The sequence below is a fragment of the Tursiops truncatus genome, chromosome 2 (genome assembly GCF_011762595.2).
Source record: "Tursiops truncatus isolate mTurTru1 chromosome 2, mTurTru1.mat.Y, whole genome shotgun sequence".
Classification (NCBI taxonomy): domain Eukaryota; kingdom Metazoa; phylum Chordata; class Mammalia; order Artiodactyla; family Delphinidae; genus Tursiops; species Tursiops truncatus.
In genome coordinates, this window is record NC_047035.1 from 83,177,350 (window position 1) to 83,194,393 (window position 17,044).

Genomic DNA, 17,044 nt, shown 5'->3' on the forward strand with positions numbered 1-17,044 from the left:
AGAAATTAAAATGTAAACATTTAAAAAATACTTATTTTAAATAACAAACTCATTACATGCAAACCTACATAACATTTTTTAATGGAAAATAACTATTTTCCGGGCTTCCCTGGTGGCGCAGTGGTTGGGAGTCCGCCTGCCAAGGCAGGGGACACAGGTTTGATCCCTGGTCTGGAAGGATCCCGCGTGCCGCGGAGCAGCTGAGCCCGTGCGCCACGACTACTGAGCCCGTGCGCCACGACTAGTGAGCCTGTGCTCTAGAGCCCGTGAGCCACGACTACTGAGCCCGCGTGCCGCAGCTGCTGGGGTCTGCGTGCCTGGAGCCTGTGCTCCGCAACGAGAGAGGCCACTGCGGTGAGGGGCCCGCACACCACAACGAGGAGTGGACCCCACTCGCCGCAACTGGAGGGAGCCTGCGTGCGGCGGCGAAGACCCAATACAGCCAAAAATAAAACAAAACAAAATAAATTTATTTAAAAATAAAAAAAAATAACTTTTCCAAAACAAAATAAATGTAGTAAGAAAGAATGGCATTGTTTCACATTTTTGCAGATATTGTTAATGCATTGTTGTACATTTTTGTAATCTCTAATGCTTTAGTAGAAGAAACTATATTGTCTTGTCTGTTTCTGCATTCAGTCTGTTGTGATATCACACATCCTGTAGTCTCTGGAAAAGTCCATCACACATTAATGAGAGGATAAGAATAAAAAGGATAGTTAACATTTTAGGATTATTGTGAAAATAGTTTTGACATTGCAGATACCCTGTGAAAGGATCGCAGGGGCTTCCAGGGGTCTCTGGACCACACTTTGAGAATCTCACTTATAATATCACAATATTATAGAAGACTGTTCCAATTACAGTAAATACAGTGAAATACTGTGCAGCCTTTAAAAATATTATGGTAAAGCTGAGTTTATTACAAGGAAGGGTGTCCACAAATAAGATGTATGATATCCCATTTTTGTTTCAACCAAAATATATAGCCCATACATAGAAGAATGTGTGCAATGATGGACCAAATTTTTAAATTATAGTTATTTCTGGTTAGTGGGATTACAAGGGATCTTAATTTCCCTTAAGCTTTTCTATATATTTGTAACTCCTGTATTTATGCTCATAATCAGAAAATACAGTACTCTACTTTTTTTGGCTTATATCCGTGATTCTCAACCAGCAGGAGTTTTGCCCCTCAGAGGACATTTGGCCATGTTTGGAGACAGCATTTTTGGTTGTTAAACGGGAGGTGCTGCTGCTATCTAGCAGGGACCAGGGATGCTGTTAAACATCCTGTAGTGCAGAGGACTGACCCCCCACCCCCACCCCAACAAACAGTTACCTGGCCCAAAATGTCAATAGTGCCAAGACAGAGAAATCCTGGCTTATATAAAATAAATGTTCCTGCTTGCTTCTCCGTCCCCGGCCCCGACCCTGCCCGCATGCACCTAGCTTGACTACATTCACCATCAGGCTTTTTCTAAGAGAATATAATGTTCTTGAAGTCACTAGGTATTAGGATTAAGAATCCAAATCAAAGGCAGAGGTTTAGAAGGAAAAACAAAAAATAGTCAACTAATTAATAGTGACTATTAGTACTAGTACAGGCAAACATCATTAAGACGCTTAACAGGCCAGATGGGATTTAGTTTTAGCAGGGAAAGGTTTAAAATCTTTCCTCCATGTGAATGTTTATTTCCCTGTTTTCCCAAGATAGAGTGCTATTATGTCTCTCAAAGGCTATAAATTAATTCAGTCTTTGAAAGAACATCCATTCAACAGCTTTTGAAAGAATCTCATTTACTAAATGTTCTCCTGTGGGTGATCACCAAGGTTGCTGCCATAATGAAGGCGGGGCATTGCTAATGTTTCCTTGTATTGTGAGGGGAGCAGAAAGAACACCCATTATATTTCATTGAAATTAGCTTCTTATGTTGGGCCAGTACTTCACACCCAGCTGAATAAATCAGAATGTTGTCTCTAGAATGTTAATTTGAAGTGACAGCCTTGATAATTTTTATTTGCTCTTAACCAAAAGCAGAATTAAGTGCAAATTTTTTTGTTTTTGTTTTTCCTCCACTAATAACCAATATTTATTAAATATTTTTATATTTAATAGAAAAAAGCCTCCCTCTAAGTATAGCTCACTGTAAATTATCTGCGTTTTGTCTTAATGACTGTTTATTCTAACTGTTTTTGTTTGCTTGTTTTTAGAGAAGCTTCCGATAATCTTGCAGTACAAAATCTGAAGGGGTCATTTTCTAATGCTTCAGGTATAATTACTAATTGTAACCTAAACATAATAATGCTTGTGTGTGTGTGTGTGTATGTATGTGTTTGCTCTAAATACTTATGACTGTGGCTAACTCACTGCATCAGAAATGTACTCTTAAAGTAACATATACACAGTTATACCAAATGGAATTTATCCCTTTGAAACCCACATTCTAGAAAATGATAAAACCACTGGGAGTTTGGTGACTCTTTTGGTCCTGATATATCTCTGTCTTATTTTTACAAGTGGTTTAATCTTCCTTTGATTCAGTTTATTATATAGGTCAAATGTAGATACGTTTTCCCCATATGGAAGATTGAAGAAAAGCATTTTGAAATGCCTTGGAGAAAGACACTATACATTTGTTTTCATGAAAGCCAAGAGGGAACAGTGGTGATAGTTACGCCTTTAGTTTCACCACATCTGTCAGCCTGACTGAAAAATGTCCCAGTGAAGTCCACGAGAAGACATACTTGGCTTTTAACAGAATTGGGTCTTCTGGGTTCATTTCTGTTAGCAGATTTTGTGCCACCATCAGATTTCAAATGCTTTGAGGAATTTAAAGAAGTATTAGAGTTTGGGAAACACTGTTTGATTTTTTTCTTAGGTTCATGAGGTTTGGCTCATACTGCCTCTCTATGCCTTTGTCACCTCCCACCTGAGGAAAGAAGGCTGGTGATCTTGACAGAAGTGTCAGAACTGCTGGGGGTTGGGTGGGGTTCTGGACTCCTTCTGGTCAAGTGCAAGCAGTTGCAGAGATAGAACACAAAGCTCAGACACAATCCAGTCCATAGAATCACTCCCGAGTGGATTCTAATCGTCTCCGCCATCTCTGTGGTGTGTTATAGAAAGTGGGACCAGATGAGGCCATAACGGCTAAAACTGTCTGTTTCAGGTTTGTTTGAAATCCATGGAGCAACAGTTTTTCCCATTGTGAGCGTGGTAGCCCCAGAGAAGCTGTCAGCCAGCACTAGGAGGCGGTATGAAACTCAGGTATGTGGTCAGAGTTTCCTTGGCTTTCTGTGAGCTACAGAGGAGGAAGAGAACAGGAGAGGAAAAGAAACAGTTTCCTGGAAATGTTTTTCTTTCCACTTCCTGAACTTGGTGACTTCTGAAAATTCCATCAACACAGAGCACCTCTGGTGCCAGGATTCTGCCCCATTTGTCCTCCAAAGAGGCGTCAGTGTACACTGTGGGCACCTAGATGCAGCTGTTGTCAGAATTACTGGATCCAAACAAAAACTTTCTGATCCGGCTCTAACAGCAGATGGGGTTTGTTTGGTTTTGTTGTAAATAACAAAGCAGAAGAGATCTACTGCAAGACTTGGGGCAGGTTTCTCACTGCATACATGTTTTTGATATCTGCTCTTTGCCTGATTCTGTGCTAAGTGCCAGGTAAAATAGAAAAGACGTGACGCGGCCCCAGTCCTTGAAGAGTTTATAACCTCCGAAGCATATGCATTATATAGTTGGAAAATAGAAGGAGATCAGTAATAGGATGCTGAATTAATAAGTACACTGAATGAGTGTTAGAGTGTGCTACAGACATGGGGGAGAGACGAAGATCAGTGTCTGCACGGATGATCAAGACAGGCTTCGTGGAGGTGATCCCTGAAGGATTTAAATAGGCAGAGAGGGAAGATGAGAGTGTTCCAAATGGGAGGGACAGTGGGAAGGGAAGTGCAGGACAAGGCTAATGAGCACAGGTGGGACACTGGCCTCATTTGGGAAGAAGGTTTGAGGAGAGCAGTCATTATTTAGGAATGTAATTAGATTGAAATACAGAAGATCGAGTTACCTCATTTTGTGAGCTTTCCTGGCTGTTTCTCAGGATGTTGGGTAGAGACTTGTTTTTCATATCTTTCTGCCATATTTCAGTTCCATGTTCTCATTGCTGTCACTGTCCCCTTTTTCTAAACTTAGCTTAATACTAAAATCTCCCCGCTTCCACATGCACTATTTTACAGTACTGAGCTTTTATTAGGTTCATTTCAAAATTATAAAGAAATAAGCAGCTAGGTGGATTAGTAAACAAATGATCAAGATAGGCTATAAAAATCTCATTTCCCCTGAGATTATAATAGGCTAGACACTCATCTTACTGAGGTGGATTAAGAGCAAGTCCTTATATAATATTTGGGATCCCTTCTAGGCTTGGGTTTGTCACCTGTGATTGTTTCCTAGAATAAGAAATGAAATGGCAAGAAAGATGGCTTGGTTTGACAGGTTCTGAATTCTAACATGCTCTCTTCTTCTTAGGTACAAACCCGACTTCAGACCTCCCTTGCTAACTTGCATCAGAAAAGCAGTGAAATTGAGATTTTGGCTGTAAGTCACTTTCTTTAACTTTCTGAGGATGGCTTTTGTCCATACTGTCCAAGTAGTTTCCTCGGAGGTCAGGGCTTTTTTTTTTTGCTCAGTGTTAGCAGCACTGGGATGCAGGCCCGTTTCTCCTAGTTTCTTCCTCTGAAAGATTGGGGGGAAGGGGACTGAACATTTTCTAAATGTTTCAGGCCTCTGCAGATAGCAGTGTCAAACCTTTGGGGTGTGATGTGTGGGGCCTGGGAGTATTAGCTCACCAGTGCTGAGATCGCATCACTGTCCAGTTCAATAAGCACGGGAGCATCCCCTTCACGTTGCTCCATCCAAAGTGACACCATAGGCACAAGTCAGTATGTGCTGCCTAGGTTCCCTGACATGATGTACATTTTTGTGTATCAACAGGTGGATCTACCCAAAGAAACAATCTTACAGTTTCTATCATTAGAGGTAAGCAAGATGAACTCTTCTGCATTATGGCCTTTAAAATCCCGAAGCTGTTGATTTGCCAAAAGAAAGTTGAAAATGGCATTATTTTCTTAGTGATATTAGGTATTTTTCTGGCAGTTCCAGGAATTTGGTAACATTGTTCCTTTTATGTGACATATGTATTACTAAATCAAATTTTGAGGGACTCACACTTTTCTAGTGACTTTCTTTTAAATTTCAGAGATGATTTTAACAAACGCCTAGTGCTTTTACTGTGTGTCAGGCTGTGGCAGGCCTTGTTCTAAGCACTTTACAAATATTAACTCATTTAATCACAACCACCCCAAGAGATACATACATTACCTTCTTACAGATCCCCATTTTACAGATAAATGGAATCATTGTACGTTTTATGGAGAATGGGAGGCAGACAGGTTAGATATCTTACTCAAATTCACCTCACTAGGAAGTTGCAGAGCCAGGATATGAACTTAGGCAGACTAGTGGAATCTATGGTCTTACCCACTATACTATGCCACTTCTATAAACCTTCATTCCAACTAGGGAAGCTCATTTGCAGAACTAGAACTACATGGAAGATCTTTTCGTAAAAATTCAATTTAGGTCCTTTTTCATATGCTTTTTTTTTTTATAACAGGTACATACCCTTATTATCGAATAGCCTAATTGAACTTTAAAAAAATGTAAATACTTAGCTTTGCTATTAGAATGTTCAACTGTAAGAATAACTACAGGTGATTTTTGCAACGTCATACCAAAGAATGCTTTTGTCTATCCAGAGTGTTTAGTCACAGATTAAGTTAGATGAAAAATGAACTTTGCCCCAGAGCTAACATCTCATACTACGTTTTGGTTTTTTTTTTTAAAGGTTATTCTCCATTTATATAAAATATTGGCTATATTCCCTGTGCTGTACAATATATCCTTGTAGCTTCTTTTATAAGCTGACTTCCCCCTTCCCTGTTTCCCCTCCCCACTAGTATTCTGTTGTCTGGTAAATAAGCATATACTGGGAACTTAACTGCTTTATGAGACACTCAAATGGGTATATATCAGAGGTGGTATCTCCATTTCACAGAAAGTCAACAGTTGGCAGAAATAACTGGTATAAAGTCACATGAGCACACTGGGGCTGCAGCACTGTTAGTCAGGATCTAGTAAACTGGTCTTGTAAAGAAACTCAATGCTTCAAAGGAAGAACCCTAGCAGTCTCCCCATTAGTTCTCTCTCCCTCTAACTGATCTTTTCAGTACACTTAAAGGGGGGCATGGCATTGACATTTCATCAGTGACCCAGAAAAAACCAGTTTTAATAAACCCTAGTATCTGTTGTTAAGTCTTATCTATTTTTTTCCTAGTGGGATGCTGATGAACAGGCATTTAACACAACTGTGAAGCAGCTGCTGTCACGCCTGCCAAAGCAAAGATACCTCAAATTAGTCTGTGATGAAATTTATAACATCAAAGTAGAAAAAAAGTAAGTTATTACTTAGGCATTGCAGATTTCAACATGGGTTAAACTCCAAGAGGGTTTTTTTGTTTTTTGGGGTATTTTTCCCAAGGAGGGGTTTTAAAGTGACAAATACCTTATTGTCATGTTGAGGTTAGATGGCTAATAAGTTGCTACATTGGAACTGCAACTAGTAATCAGGACTGTGAATCACAGTCATGATCCTGTCAATAACAAAACGTAGTGGTCCCAGTAGCAGCTATCCCAGTTATAATTTTTTTTAATTACTCATTTTCTGAAGGATGTTTTTCTGTTTTATTTTTTTACAATTATGAATGGGTATGAGTCTTTTCAAATGCTTTTTCTGCACCAGTTATAATTTTTAATCACCCAGGTAACTCCTAGGAACATTTAAATGAACGAAAACAAGTGTGACTACTTTGTTTTATATCCCCTTGCCAGTTGTTCATGTTATCATCCACTTAAAAGGAAACAACAAAGCCTGTGAGGTGAATGGTGGGCTCCTTGTGTAGACCCTTATACTGTGGACCCTTGCCAGTCATAGCTTCTCTAAAACTTATGTAATGTTTTTAGTGACTGGCCTTCCATATTGTTGATTACGCAAAACTCCTACAGTTAAGTGTTCTAAAAATAATTTATCAACTCTGTTCTCTACCATTATACTGATCCTGTCTTCTCCCTTCTTTTGCAGGGTGTCTGTGCTGTTCCTGTATAGCTACAGAGATGACTACTACAGAATCTTATTTTAATCCTAAAGAACGAACGAGCATTACATTGTTCAAACAGACAGGAGCTTATACTATAAAATGTTGTACATTCATTGTTTTAAATTAGCTTTACGTTCTAAGAAGCTGTCCTACGGAGTTGAGCTTTGTAGGTTTTTCATGTGTAATATACTATAAATTTATCTTTTGAATATAATAAATGTTTTCATATATCTATTGCTTTTTAATTGCAAATCTATTAGCACTAAAGGTTTTGTGGAGCTAGAACACAAGAAAACAGCCTTGTTCTTCTCAGCCCTATATACCGAGCACATGAAAATGTCCAAAATAAAGGGCATAAAGAAATCAAGTATCATCATTAACTTGGAATCTTTATTCTTGATGATTTTGTAATAGGCTTATCCTTAGTTTGGTTAAGCAAACTCTCATTTGGCTATGAGAACTCATTCAAATTTGCTAAAGGAACTATGATGATAAAATTATACAGCCAAGGGGCTTCCCTGGTGGCGCAGTGGTTGAGAGTCCGCCTGCCGATGCAGGGGACACGGGTTCGTGCCCCGGTCCGGGAAGATCCCACATGCCGCAGAGCGGCTGGGCCCGTGGGCCATGGCCGCTGAGCCTGCACGTCCGGAGCCTGTGCTCCGCAATGGGAGAGTCCACAACAGTGAGAGGCCCGCGTACCGCAAGAAAAAAAAAAAAAAAAAATTATACAGCCAAGTTGGGAAAAATACCCATGAAATAACACAACTTTTTATAAAATTGTCAGGTTTCAATTCCAGTAACGCATAAGACAGGGCCTAAAGCCTATTCATAATCAGTCATTCCAGAATGAGGAACTATTGCCAGAAACTTTTTATGGGATGGGAAAAGGAATAAAAGATGGTCAGTACTGATAAATACAGGTTTAATGATACAGTGCTCTTCACAGACGGCTACAGAGACTGTAAACTATTATCCAGAAACATACAACCATACAACACAGACCACTTAGCCAGATATAAAATAAACTGGCTTCTTGTAACTACCCTGTAAACACTGCAGCCCTTCTTCCATCCAAAAATGACCCTAATCTCACATGAAAACAGTTATTGTAGAGGAATCAGAAACCCAGCTTTGTGGCCAAAAGTAAAAACCAAAGGAAAAATAGCAATTCAGTGGTTAACTGGTGAAAGCAGGAAACCTGGTGCCCTTCACTGCGCCGCTTTGCTCTTCTTACTCTTGCTCTTTTTGTCCCTCTTCTTCAGCCCATCCATGTTAGCTCTCAATAGGTTTGAATAAGCCTAAAAGACACAGAGCATGACCTTAGTGGGAAGAGTTGCAAATTGGTGGAGCATCTGCTGTGCTTCCATAATAGATTTAGGGTAGCCAAAATCAGAAAGCCTATCTGATAAAGCATATAATACCACGGGGATACTTGTATCCTAAGGAAAATGGTGTAAGGAAAACACCCTCACATTTCAGCAGCTTCTGCAACACCCACTAGTGAGTTGCATGTTTTTTACTTTTTTTTAAGCAAACATGGAAAACTACAGGCAACTTCTTATTCAGCTATACTATACATAGAGCATATCTAAAGCCTATGACAACAAAATCTATCTAAAAAAGACAATATCAGCGTTGAAAGTAGAATTCACAGCCTGGCAGCTTTTACTTGTAAACTACTGGTAAAACATCACAGGAGAGCAGTGAACCTAAATAGCAATCTTAAGCCAGTGTTAATTATTATGCTGACTCTTGCCCTGAGAAACGAGACACAGAGAACACCACACACTCACCATCTGAAACTTATTCACTTCTTTGGAGCTCACCTGGAAAAGAATAAGGAAAAGGTCACCCCTGTTATCCACATAGGAATCATCTGCCTCACCCAATAACAACTCAAAAGCCTCGGGAAGACAACACCCTAATCTTTAAAAATATTTCTTCCCAATTGCAGGGGTCATAATACACTAAAAGCTATTTTTCTACTCCACTTTCCTCTGCCTGAGGAACAAGCAAAGAAGCTCTGCACTTTGAGAATTGTACCAAGATGGGAAAGAGGCAGAAGTGGGCTCCTTAAGAAGCTATGCCTCTTGCCTCTGTTGAAATCTCTTACACACATGGCACTGACTTTCTCTCAGGGTTCTGAGAGACATCAAAGGACTTAATCTTTTGTGCAAGATACTTTTAAATTACTCCCTCCCCATCTTATTTTAAACCTACCATTAATTCAGGCCCATTTAAGCAAAACGCAAGCTACCACAACAAAAGAAATTATACCTCTGAAGACTCCTTAGTTTTCTGTATTTCATGACACCCAACTTTATTTTTAAAAGCCACATAAGCTTGCTTTACTGTAAAAGTCTTCTCAAGATAACTGGTAATGGGAGACATCAACTAATTATGGCATACATTATCATGAATATCCTATGCTGATGTGATTAGAGGGCAGGTCTGGTTCTGCCCCAGCAAAATAAAGTATTCATTCGGAATCCAAGCAGTCTCTTGTTTTGCCATATTCAACCTCCACTTTGAAAGGGAATAATACTAGGACTCTTGACTAAATCATATGCTCTCGTAATATAATACATGTTTGGTACATGAACCACAAAGATAAATAAACAATCAGCTTAAAAGTAAAAGCATCTGATACCAAGCAACTGTTCACCGAAGGCCCAGCACAGTAAAGGAATAAGGAATCAAATATGCCAACTGCTCCTTAACAGTGCTACTCTGAGTAAGGACCAATATGTTAACTGTATTTCTAACAAGTGTTTGGCTTCTGCCTTCTTCGTTTTAATTTTGCTTTTGGGTTTTCTATTACTAAGGTAATAAAAGAAGACCCTGATCCCAAAACAGCTGGGGAGCTACACACTAGGCTTTATTTAATAACTTTAAAAAAAAAAAAAAACTGGTTCAGATATACCCCTCAAGTTAAATTCAAGGCTTTAAACTCCAAAATGAGGAGTATTAGGAATCGAACTCACCACAGTGCTGATCTTCTTTTTCCCATCAGTAGCTCTTAACAGACACTTGTTGTCTGAGGGCTCAAAGCCCTCCACAGAACCCTTTCTTGGAATGGGTTTAGTTCGACCATCATCTGCATGAAAAATACATCCTGGTGAACACAGCCACAGACGTGGTCAACAGGTAGACGATGAGTTAAAACGTAGGAGAACGATTCCAAGAGGATACCTAATCCACCTCCACTGGTCTAGTTCTGTTAACCACATTATCTGCTATTACAGACGCCTTGCCCACACTTTGGGAACCTACCTGCCACTTCCACGATGGGAACACTGTAATATCAAAGCAGACTAAATCTCACTAATCATGGCGCGGTTTGGGATCCTTGACAAAAATACGAGACCTGACATGCTTGGGGCCCACTGGAACCGGAATTGACTTAGGTGGCTAAGTGCAGGGGGCCGCACCAGCCACAATCCCCAATACTCTCCGGCCCCTCAGCCCTTAATGTGCCAGTACCAGGTGGAGGAAGGTATGGGAAGGCGGGGACGCGCGGCAGACAGACTCTGCCTGTGGCTCCCAGTCACTGGGCACCCGGGCCGGGGCATCGCTCGGCCTCCCAGCTCCCTTCTGGCCTTGCTGCATCCGCAGCTGCTTACACTTCTTCAGGGTGATGAACACGCTGCCCGACAACCGGCACTTCTGGAAGAGCCTGGTCAGCTCCGTCAGGAACTGGAACACAAGAAGCCCGGCCCCGTTAGGCAACTCCAACCCCCACCCCCCGCCCCCCGCCTCGGCAAGTCCCAGTCCCTCCCGCAGAAGGAGACAGAGGTCCCGAGCTAAGCCCCAAACAGTATCGGTCCCTCAGCCGGCCAGCTCTGGCTATACCTGCTCACTTTCCAGCAGCACCATCCTGGCGCTGCTGGCTCTGCTCCGTCAGCATTAAGTCCCAAGCCGTTGGAGCCGGAAGTTTCGCCCGGGCTGGGCGGGACTTCCGCTATTAGGTTTCAGCTCTCTTCCACCCAATCCCTGCTTCCGCCCTCTGCCCGCCCGCCCCGCCCCGCCCCGCGCCTGCGCTCTGGGGCGCCCCCTCCAGTCCCGGGAAGGCAACGACCCCGAGGCCCTTGGGCTGTGCTTGATTTCACAGACAAGCAAATACTCTAACCCAAGCAGTGGGAGAGAGTGAGAGAGCACAGGAGGGATCTGATGGAAACCTATAGTTGTGTATATTCAGCTGTACTGTTATTCCGTGCTTCAATTTCCTCAACCTATAATAATAGTATCCATTTCACTGTGTGGTTGTGAAGAGCAAATGAACTTACATTAAACAGTTCCTGGCTCATAGAGGGTGCTCGATAACGTTAGCTGCTATTTTCATTACCACTGTCATTGTAATAAGTTCCCACGGCGGGAACTCTCCATGAGTTCCCTCTGAACTCTCCCTCTTCTCTGACGAGGCTGGGTGGCCCCAGCTCTAGCAAGAGGGCCTGGAGCCATGTCTCAGTTTCAGCTCTGGGTTCAGTCAGGAGACCTGGGGTGTAGGCCCTGCTCTGCCAGTAGCCAACTTGAACACTAGGTCTTGGAAAAGTCAAGCATGAAATCATGCAATGGGTTTTCACTGAGGGTCTCTTAGCCTATGCCAGGCACTGTTAAAGGAGAGGGGGCTACAGCAGGATACAAGTTTCTGGTTTCCTGAAACTTGGGTTAAAGGAGTAGTGAGGAAATAAACAGTAAACTAGTAAGTATAGCTTCAGATAAAGAGTGCTGTGTGGACAACTAAACAGGAATGATACAAATGAGAGTGACAGGGGGACTACTTTAGGTTGGGGTCAGGGAAATCCCTCTCAAGAGGAGAACTTTGAGCTGAAAGCTAAAGGGACTAGCCATTCAAAAATCTGGGAACAGAGTGTTCCAGACACAGGGAATGGCTAGAACAAGGGCCCCAATGGGGAAACAAGTTGCCCCATGTCCACAAGGCTTGGGGGTGGGGTGGAGGTGGCATGTGGAAGGAGGGGTGAAGGAGTATGGAGAGCTTGGAGAGGTATCCACTGACCAGGTCACATAGGGCCGATGGCCCTGGTAAATTTGGATTTTGTTCCAAATACAAAGAAAAGCTTCTTGGTAAGGAAGTTTTAAACAGAACGGTGACAATCCAATTTAGCTTTTTAAAGATCCTTAGGCTGTGGTGTAGATAAGGCATTGTAGAGACAAGGCAGGAAATGGAGAGACCAATTAGAGGGTTGTATTAGCTTCCTATTGCTGCTGTAACAAATCTGACAAACGTAGTAGCTTAAAACAACATGAATTTATTCTTTTACAGGTCTGGAGGTCAGAAGTCTAAAATCAGTGTGTTTGCAGGGCTGCATTCCATCTGCAAGCTTCAGGGGAAAAATCTGTTTCCTTGTCCTTCTAGAAGCCACCTGCATTCCTTGGCTCGTGACCCCTTGCTCACATCATTACCACCTCTTGCTTCCATTGTCACATCTCCTACTACTGACTTTGATCCTCCTGCCTCCCTCTTATAAGAAGCTTGTGGTTATATTGGACCTTCTTGAATAATCCAGAATAATCTCCCCATCTCAAGATCCTTAATTTAATCACAAAGTCCTTTAAACATGTAAGGTAACATAGTCACAGGTTCCAGGTATTGCGACATAGATATCTTGGTGAAGGGTTGGGGGCTACCACAGAAGTTATTGCAAAAGTCCAGGTGCTACCAACATTTGCGATCAGTTTAGTGTATACTTTGAAGGTAGAGTCAACAGGACTCGTACTCAACTGGCTGTGGACATTAAGAGGAAAAGAGAAATCGGAGGTGACTCATAGGTTTTTGAATTTGAGCAATTGGGTGGGTGGTGGTGCCATTTACTAAGATAGGAAAGACATGAGAAGTAAATAGTTTTATAAGAAGATGAAAAGAGTTATTTTGGTCTTGTAATATCTGAGATGCCTATTACATATCCAAGTGGAACCATTAAGTAAGCAAGTGCATATACAAGTTTGGAGCTCAGCGGAGAGGTAAAAGTTATAACTACAAACTGGAGAGTCATCTTCATATGCCCATGGAACTAGCACAGACTGGAACGGTCTGGTGAAAACTCCTCCTATAGGGCTGCCAGCGGAAGACTACCCTGCAATGACTACCACTATGAATAGCCTCTAAAGAGCCGTGGGCCTTGGTCTCACTAGCTCAGAAGTCAGAGTCCTAGTTGCAAGCCCCAGATTAGCCAATCCTAGATCATATGCTTGAGCCCAAGTCCTGGGGTAGGTGAGGGAGTGACCCTCTGACCCTTTTATATTCCTTGCCTTTCACCAAGACCCACACAACGGAGGATTACAAACAGGTACAGATCCTGGAGAACCAAAAGCCACAAGATAATCAGGGTGCTGGACATTTGGAAGAAAGTGTGAAATCATCAGAGACTGAACATATTTAAGATGTGTTGTCAGACTGCCAGGGAATGTGAAGGCTCACTTGATATTTATGGTCATGAATTTAAGTGAAACCAGTTACAGAGTTGTGTGATCCAAAGGTTGGCCTAAATGATGACCATTGTGCTCTAAGCCTCTATCATTCATTGAACATTGACCAATGTCCTTTAGAGCCATGGGCTTGGTACTGGCGACCCCAGGGTGAAGGAAATGGCCCTGTGCTCAAGGAGCACAGAGCCTGGAGGCCATGATTCACCTGGGGCCTTGTCAGGATTAGCCCTCAATGTGGACACATCTCACTGCTTCCTACGGGCTCAGTCACACCTCAGTTCCACTCAAAAATCAACAGTCATGCCAGCCACCCTGTGTGATACCTCAAGGCCATCTCATGACAGAACAAGCCACTCTAGTAAAAGAAATACACAAGTCTGCCAGTTTTAGGATCACACGTGGCCCAGTACAATTCAACTACTGACAAAATGTTCTTTGGGCTTTTTCTGTGGGAAGTGATTAAGAGCACCTGTTCTGTAGTTCAATGCGTCTGGGTTCAGATGCCACCTCTGCTACTTATGTGACCTCAGGCAACCTCTCAAAGTCTAAATCTCTTTATCAGCAAAATGGCAATAATAATAGTTCACAGATGTTATAAAGAGTTTATATTTAAGACCCTTACGCTTGCTCAAATATGGTAAACATGGATACTTAAAATTAAATTAATTAAAATTAGATAAAAGAAAACATTCAATTCTTTAGTCTCACTAGCCACATTTCAAGGACGCAGTAGCCCCGTGTGGATTGGATAGTGCAGATATAGAGCATTTCCATCAGCACAGATTCTATTGGACAGCAGTACGTGGCTGGCATTGAGGCTGACACGTAATAAATGCTCAATAAAGAGTAATAAACAGTGCTATCATTTATAATAATATATAAATTCCATCATTTGGACACCACCATCTTGATTTCTGCCATTAACCAAATACCACCTGCACTATCAGTTAACACGTTTAAGTTGACTCGTTTTATACTTAAACAAGTTTATTTAATATCATTATCATAAATGGAAAACCAGTATTTCTGCCATAAATAAAAGAATGATAAAAAGAAGTACTATGAAACAAAATAGTGTGGCTACATTTTAAAATTTTAGATTTAAAAATTAAAAACAATGAATAAAAGCAACAAGGAAGTGAATCGATTTATAAAAATATACATCTGAAAATAAATTCCCTGATAAGAAAAAATGGAATTGTTTATGATCAGTCAGGAGTAGCTCAGTGAACAAAGATATTGAAAGTCTCTGTTAATAAGATGTGGTTAAATTCTTTTTTTTTTAATGAATTAATTAATTTATTTTTAGCTGTGTTGGGTCTTTGTTGCTGCACACAGGCTTTCTCTAGCTGCAGTAAGCGGGGGCAACCCTTTGCCGTGGTGCACGGGCTTCTCAATGTAGTGGCTTCTCTTGTGGCGGAGCACGGGCTCTACGCACGCGGGCTTCAGTCGTTGTGGCTCGCGGGCTCTAGAGCGCAGGCTCAGTAGTTGTGGCTCACGGGATTAGTTGCTGTGCGGCATGTGGCATCTTCCCAGACCAGGGCTGAAACCAGTGTCCCCTGCATTGGCAGGCGGATTCTCAACCACTGTGCCACCAGGGAAGTCCCCAAGATGTTGTTAAATTCTAATGTTGGGCTTCCCTGGTGGCGCAGTGGTTGAGAGTCCGCCTGCCGATGCAGGGGACACGGGTTCGTGCCCCAATCCGGGAAGATCCCACATGCCGCGGAGCGGCTAGGCCCGTGAGCCATGGCCGCTGAGCCTACGCGTCCGGAGCCTGTGCTCCGCAACGGGAGAGGCCACAACAGTGAGAGGCCCGCGTACAGAGAAAAAAAAAAAAAATTCTAATGTTGTCAAGCACTTGAAATCCTACCTTGCGATCAGGTTGGTGGCTTTTGGTGCCTGGAGCAGAAGAGTACGTGCCGCAGGCAGCTGGGTCACTGTCTCCCAACCACGCGGCCCACACAGCTCCCGGCTCCTTCTCCCTCACCGCAGGAGACCTGGGGAATGGTAAATGGCCCCCAAATCTCCTCCCTCATCTGGGCCTTCAGCAAAGGGCTGGGCAGAACCAAGGGCAACACAGAGCCCCTCAGCCCACAGCACCGGCATCTACCTGAGCCCGAGTGCAGGGCCACTACCGGAAGGCCTGGGAGAAAACAACACCCAGTGCTCCTCAGCCAAAGTGGCCCAAGGGCCTGGAGGAGTGTCCTGCTCACACCACCCAGAGCTCTCGCTCCCAAATGCTGTGGTCACACGTGTCCACCATTTAGTTTATTAGCTTTTAATTAGAGCTATAGGGTTTGAAGTAGGATCAAGGGTCTGATTTATTTACAGCTGCAGCCACTCTAATGCAATCAAGTTATGCAGTACCTGGAACATAGGGTGATGGTTATAAACACAGATGCTGCATCCTAGCTGCCTGGGTTCGAACCCCAGGTCTACCTCTCCTTGTCTAAGCAACCGGAGGCAAATTACCTGTTACCCCTGTTAAAAGATAATTAAAAACATTAAAAGGTGAAATCATGACTCTCATACACATACTCAAGATCTATTTCCCTTATCATTAATGACGGAACCAGGTAGATGCTACAAGTCATTCAAAGGAGACTCCAAAGAACAGACACATATATAGAACAGGAATATTGAGATCAACTTGTAAACGGAAGCAAACTGACTTTTCCACAAGAGGAGACTGTTGTCCCTCGAACAAACAGAATTTGAGTATCCATAGACAGGAATCATTGCATTGCCATCAGTTCTGTACAGTTAACAGTTGCAAACAAACTGAAAGGCAATGAAAGGCTCTAATCAGACAGCACAGAGGATGTACTCTAAACACTGCCAAGTTTTCCATTGGAAACACCCACTAATCTTTTTTTGCTTATTCCAAATCTACTTAAATCCTTTTGTGCCTCAATTTCCTCATAAAATGGAGATGTAATCCAAGCGCCTCCCTCACTGTGTCGTGGGAAGGAGGAAATGAGCTAAGGTGTGCATTATTGAGCCCTAGTCACTGGACTGCAGTTGGCTGTTCCCCTCTCCTGTCTGTCAAGGTATAATAGATTTATTCTACAGAAGCGAATCATGACAACAAGCATGGATCAGTGCCCATCTTGTCAGATACTGTGCTGGTTTCTGAGGGGGACCACACCTCAGGTTCTGACCTGCCTCACGGTATGTAGCCCAGTGTACTGACTTTAAGATCAGCTAAGGATGAAGGAAGGAGGGAAGGTATCAGCAAAACACAGCAGAAAATGGTGTTGGGTGGGTTTGGGTTCAGGCCCACTTAGGACAGGCATGAGGTCCTAAGGCTGGAGAGCCCTCCTGAGTCTTGGGAGGTGGTTAGGTCTGGTGGAGACATCTGAGAGAAGGCAGAGGG

General features: G+C 42.6%; 2 protein-coding genes across 7 annotated transcripts in view; one reads left to right on the forward strand and one right to left on the reverse strand.

Moving 5' to 3' along the window:
• The window catches only part of EIF2AK4 (eukaryotic translation initiation factor 2 alpha kinase 4), a 115,048-nt gene extending 106,665 nt beyond the window's left edge, over positions 1–8,383 (forward strand). For all 6 annotated transcript variants that reach the window (XM_019935275.3, XM_073800730.1, XM_019935274.3 and 3 more), the window contains 6 exons: positions 2,215–2,273; positions 3,171–3,268; positions 4,535–4,603; positions 5,000–5,044; positions 6,402–6,520; positions 7,206–8,383. In XM_019935275.3, the coding sequence (XP_019790834.1) occupies positions 2,215–2,273; positions 3,171–3,268; positions 4,535–4,603; positions 5,000–5,044; positions 6,402–6,520; positions 7,206–7,263 (448 nt within the window). In that variant the 3' untranslated portion in view covers positions 7,264–8,383. The remainder of the gene's footprint in view (positions 1–2,214; positions 2,274–3,170; positions 3,269–4,534; positions 4,604–4,999; positions 5,045–6,401; positions 6,521–7,205) is intronic.
• Positions 7,968–11,182, reverse strand: SRP14 (signal recognition particle 14). Its single transcript, XM_004317068.4, has 5 exons — positions 11,074–11,182; positions 10,845–10,917; positions 10,206–10,318; positions 9,015–9,047; positions 7,968–8,519 (listed from the first exon to the last, which is right to left on the reverse strand). The coding sequence occupies exons 1-5, from the start codon at positions 11,095–11,097 to the stop codon at positions 8,430–8,432; spliced, it is 333 nt and encodes a 110-aa protein (XP_004317116.1). The 5' UTR covers positions 11,098–11,182; the 3' UTR covers positions 7,968–8,429.
• Positions 11,183–17,044: the final 5,862 nt, after the last annotated feature.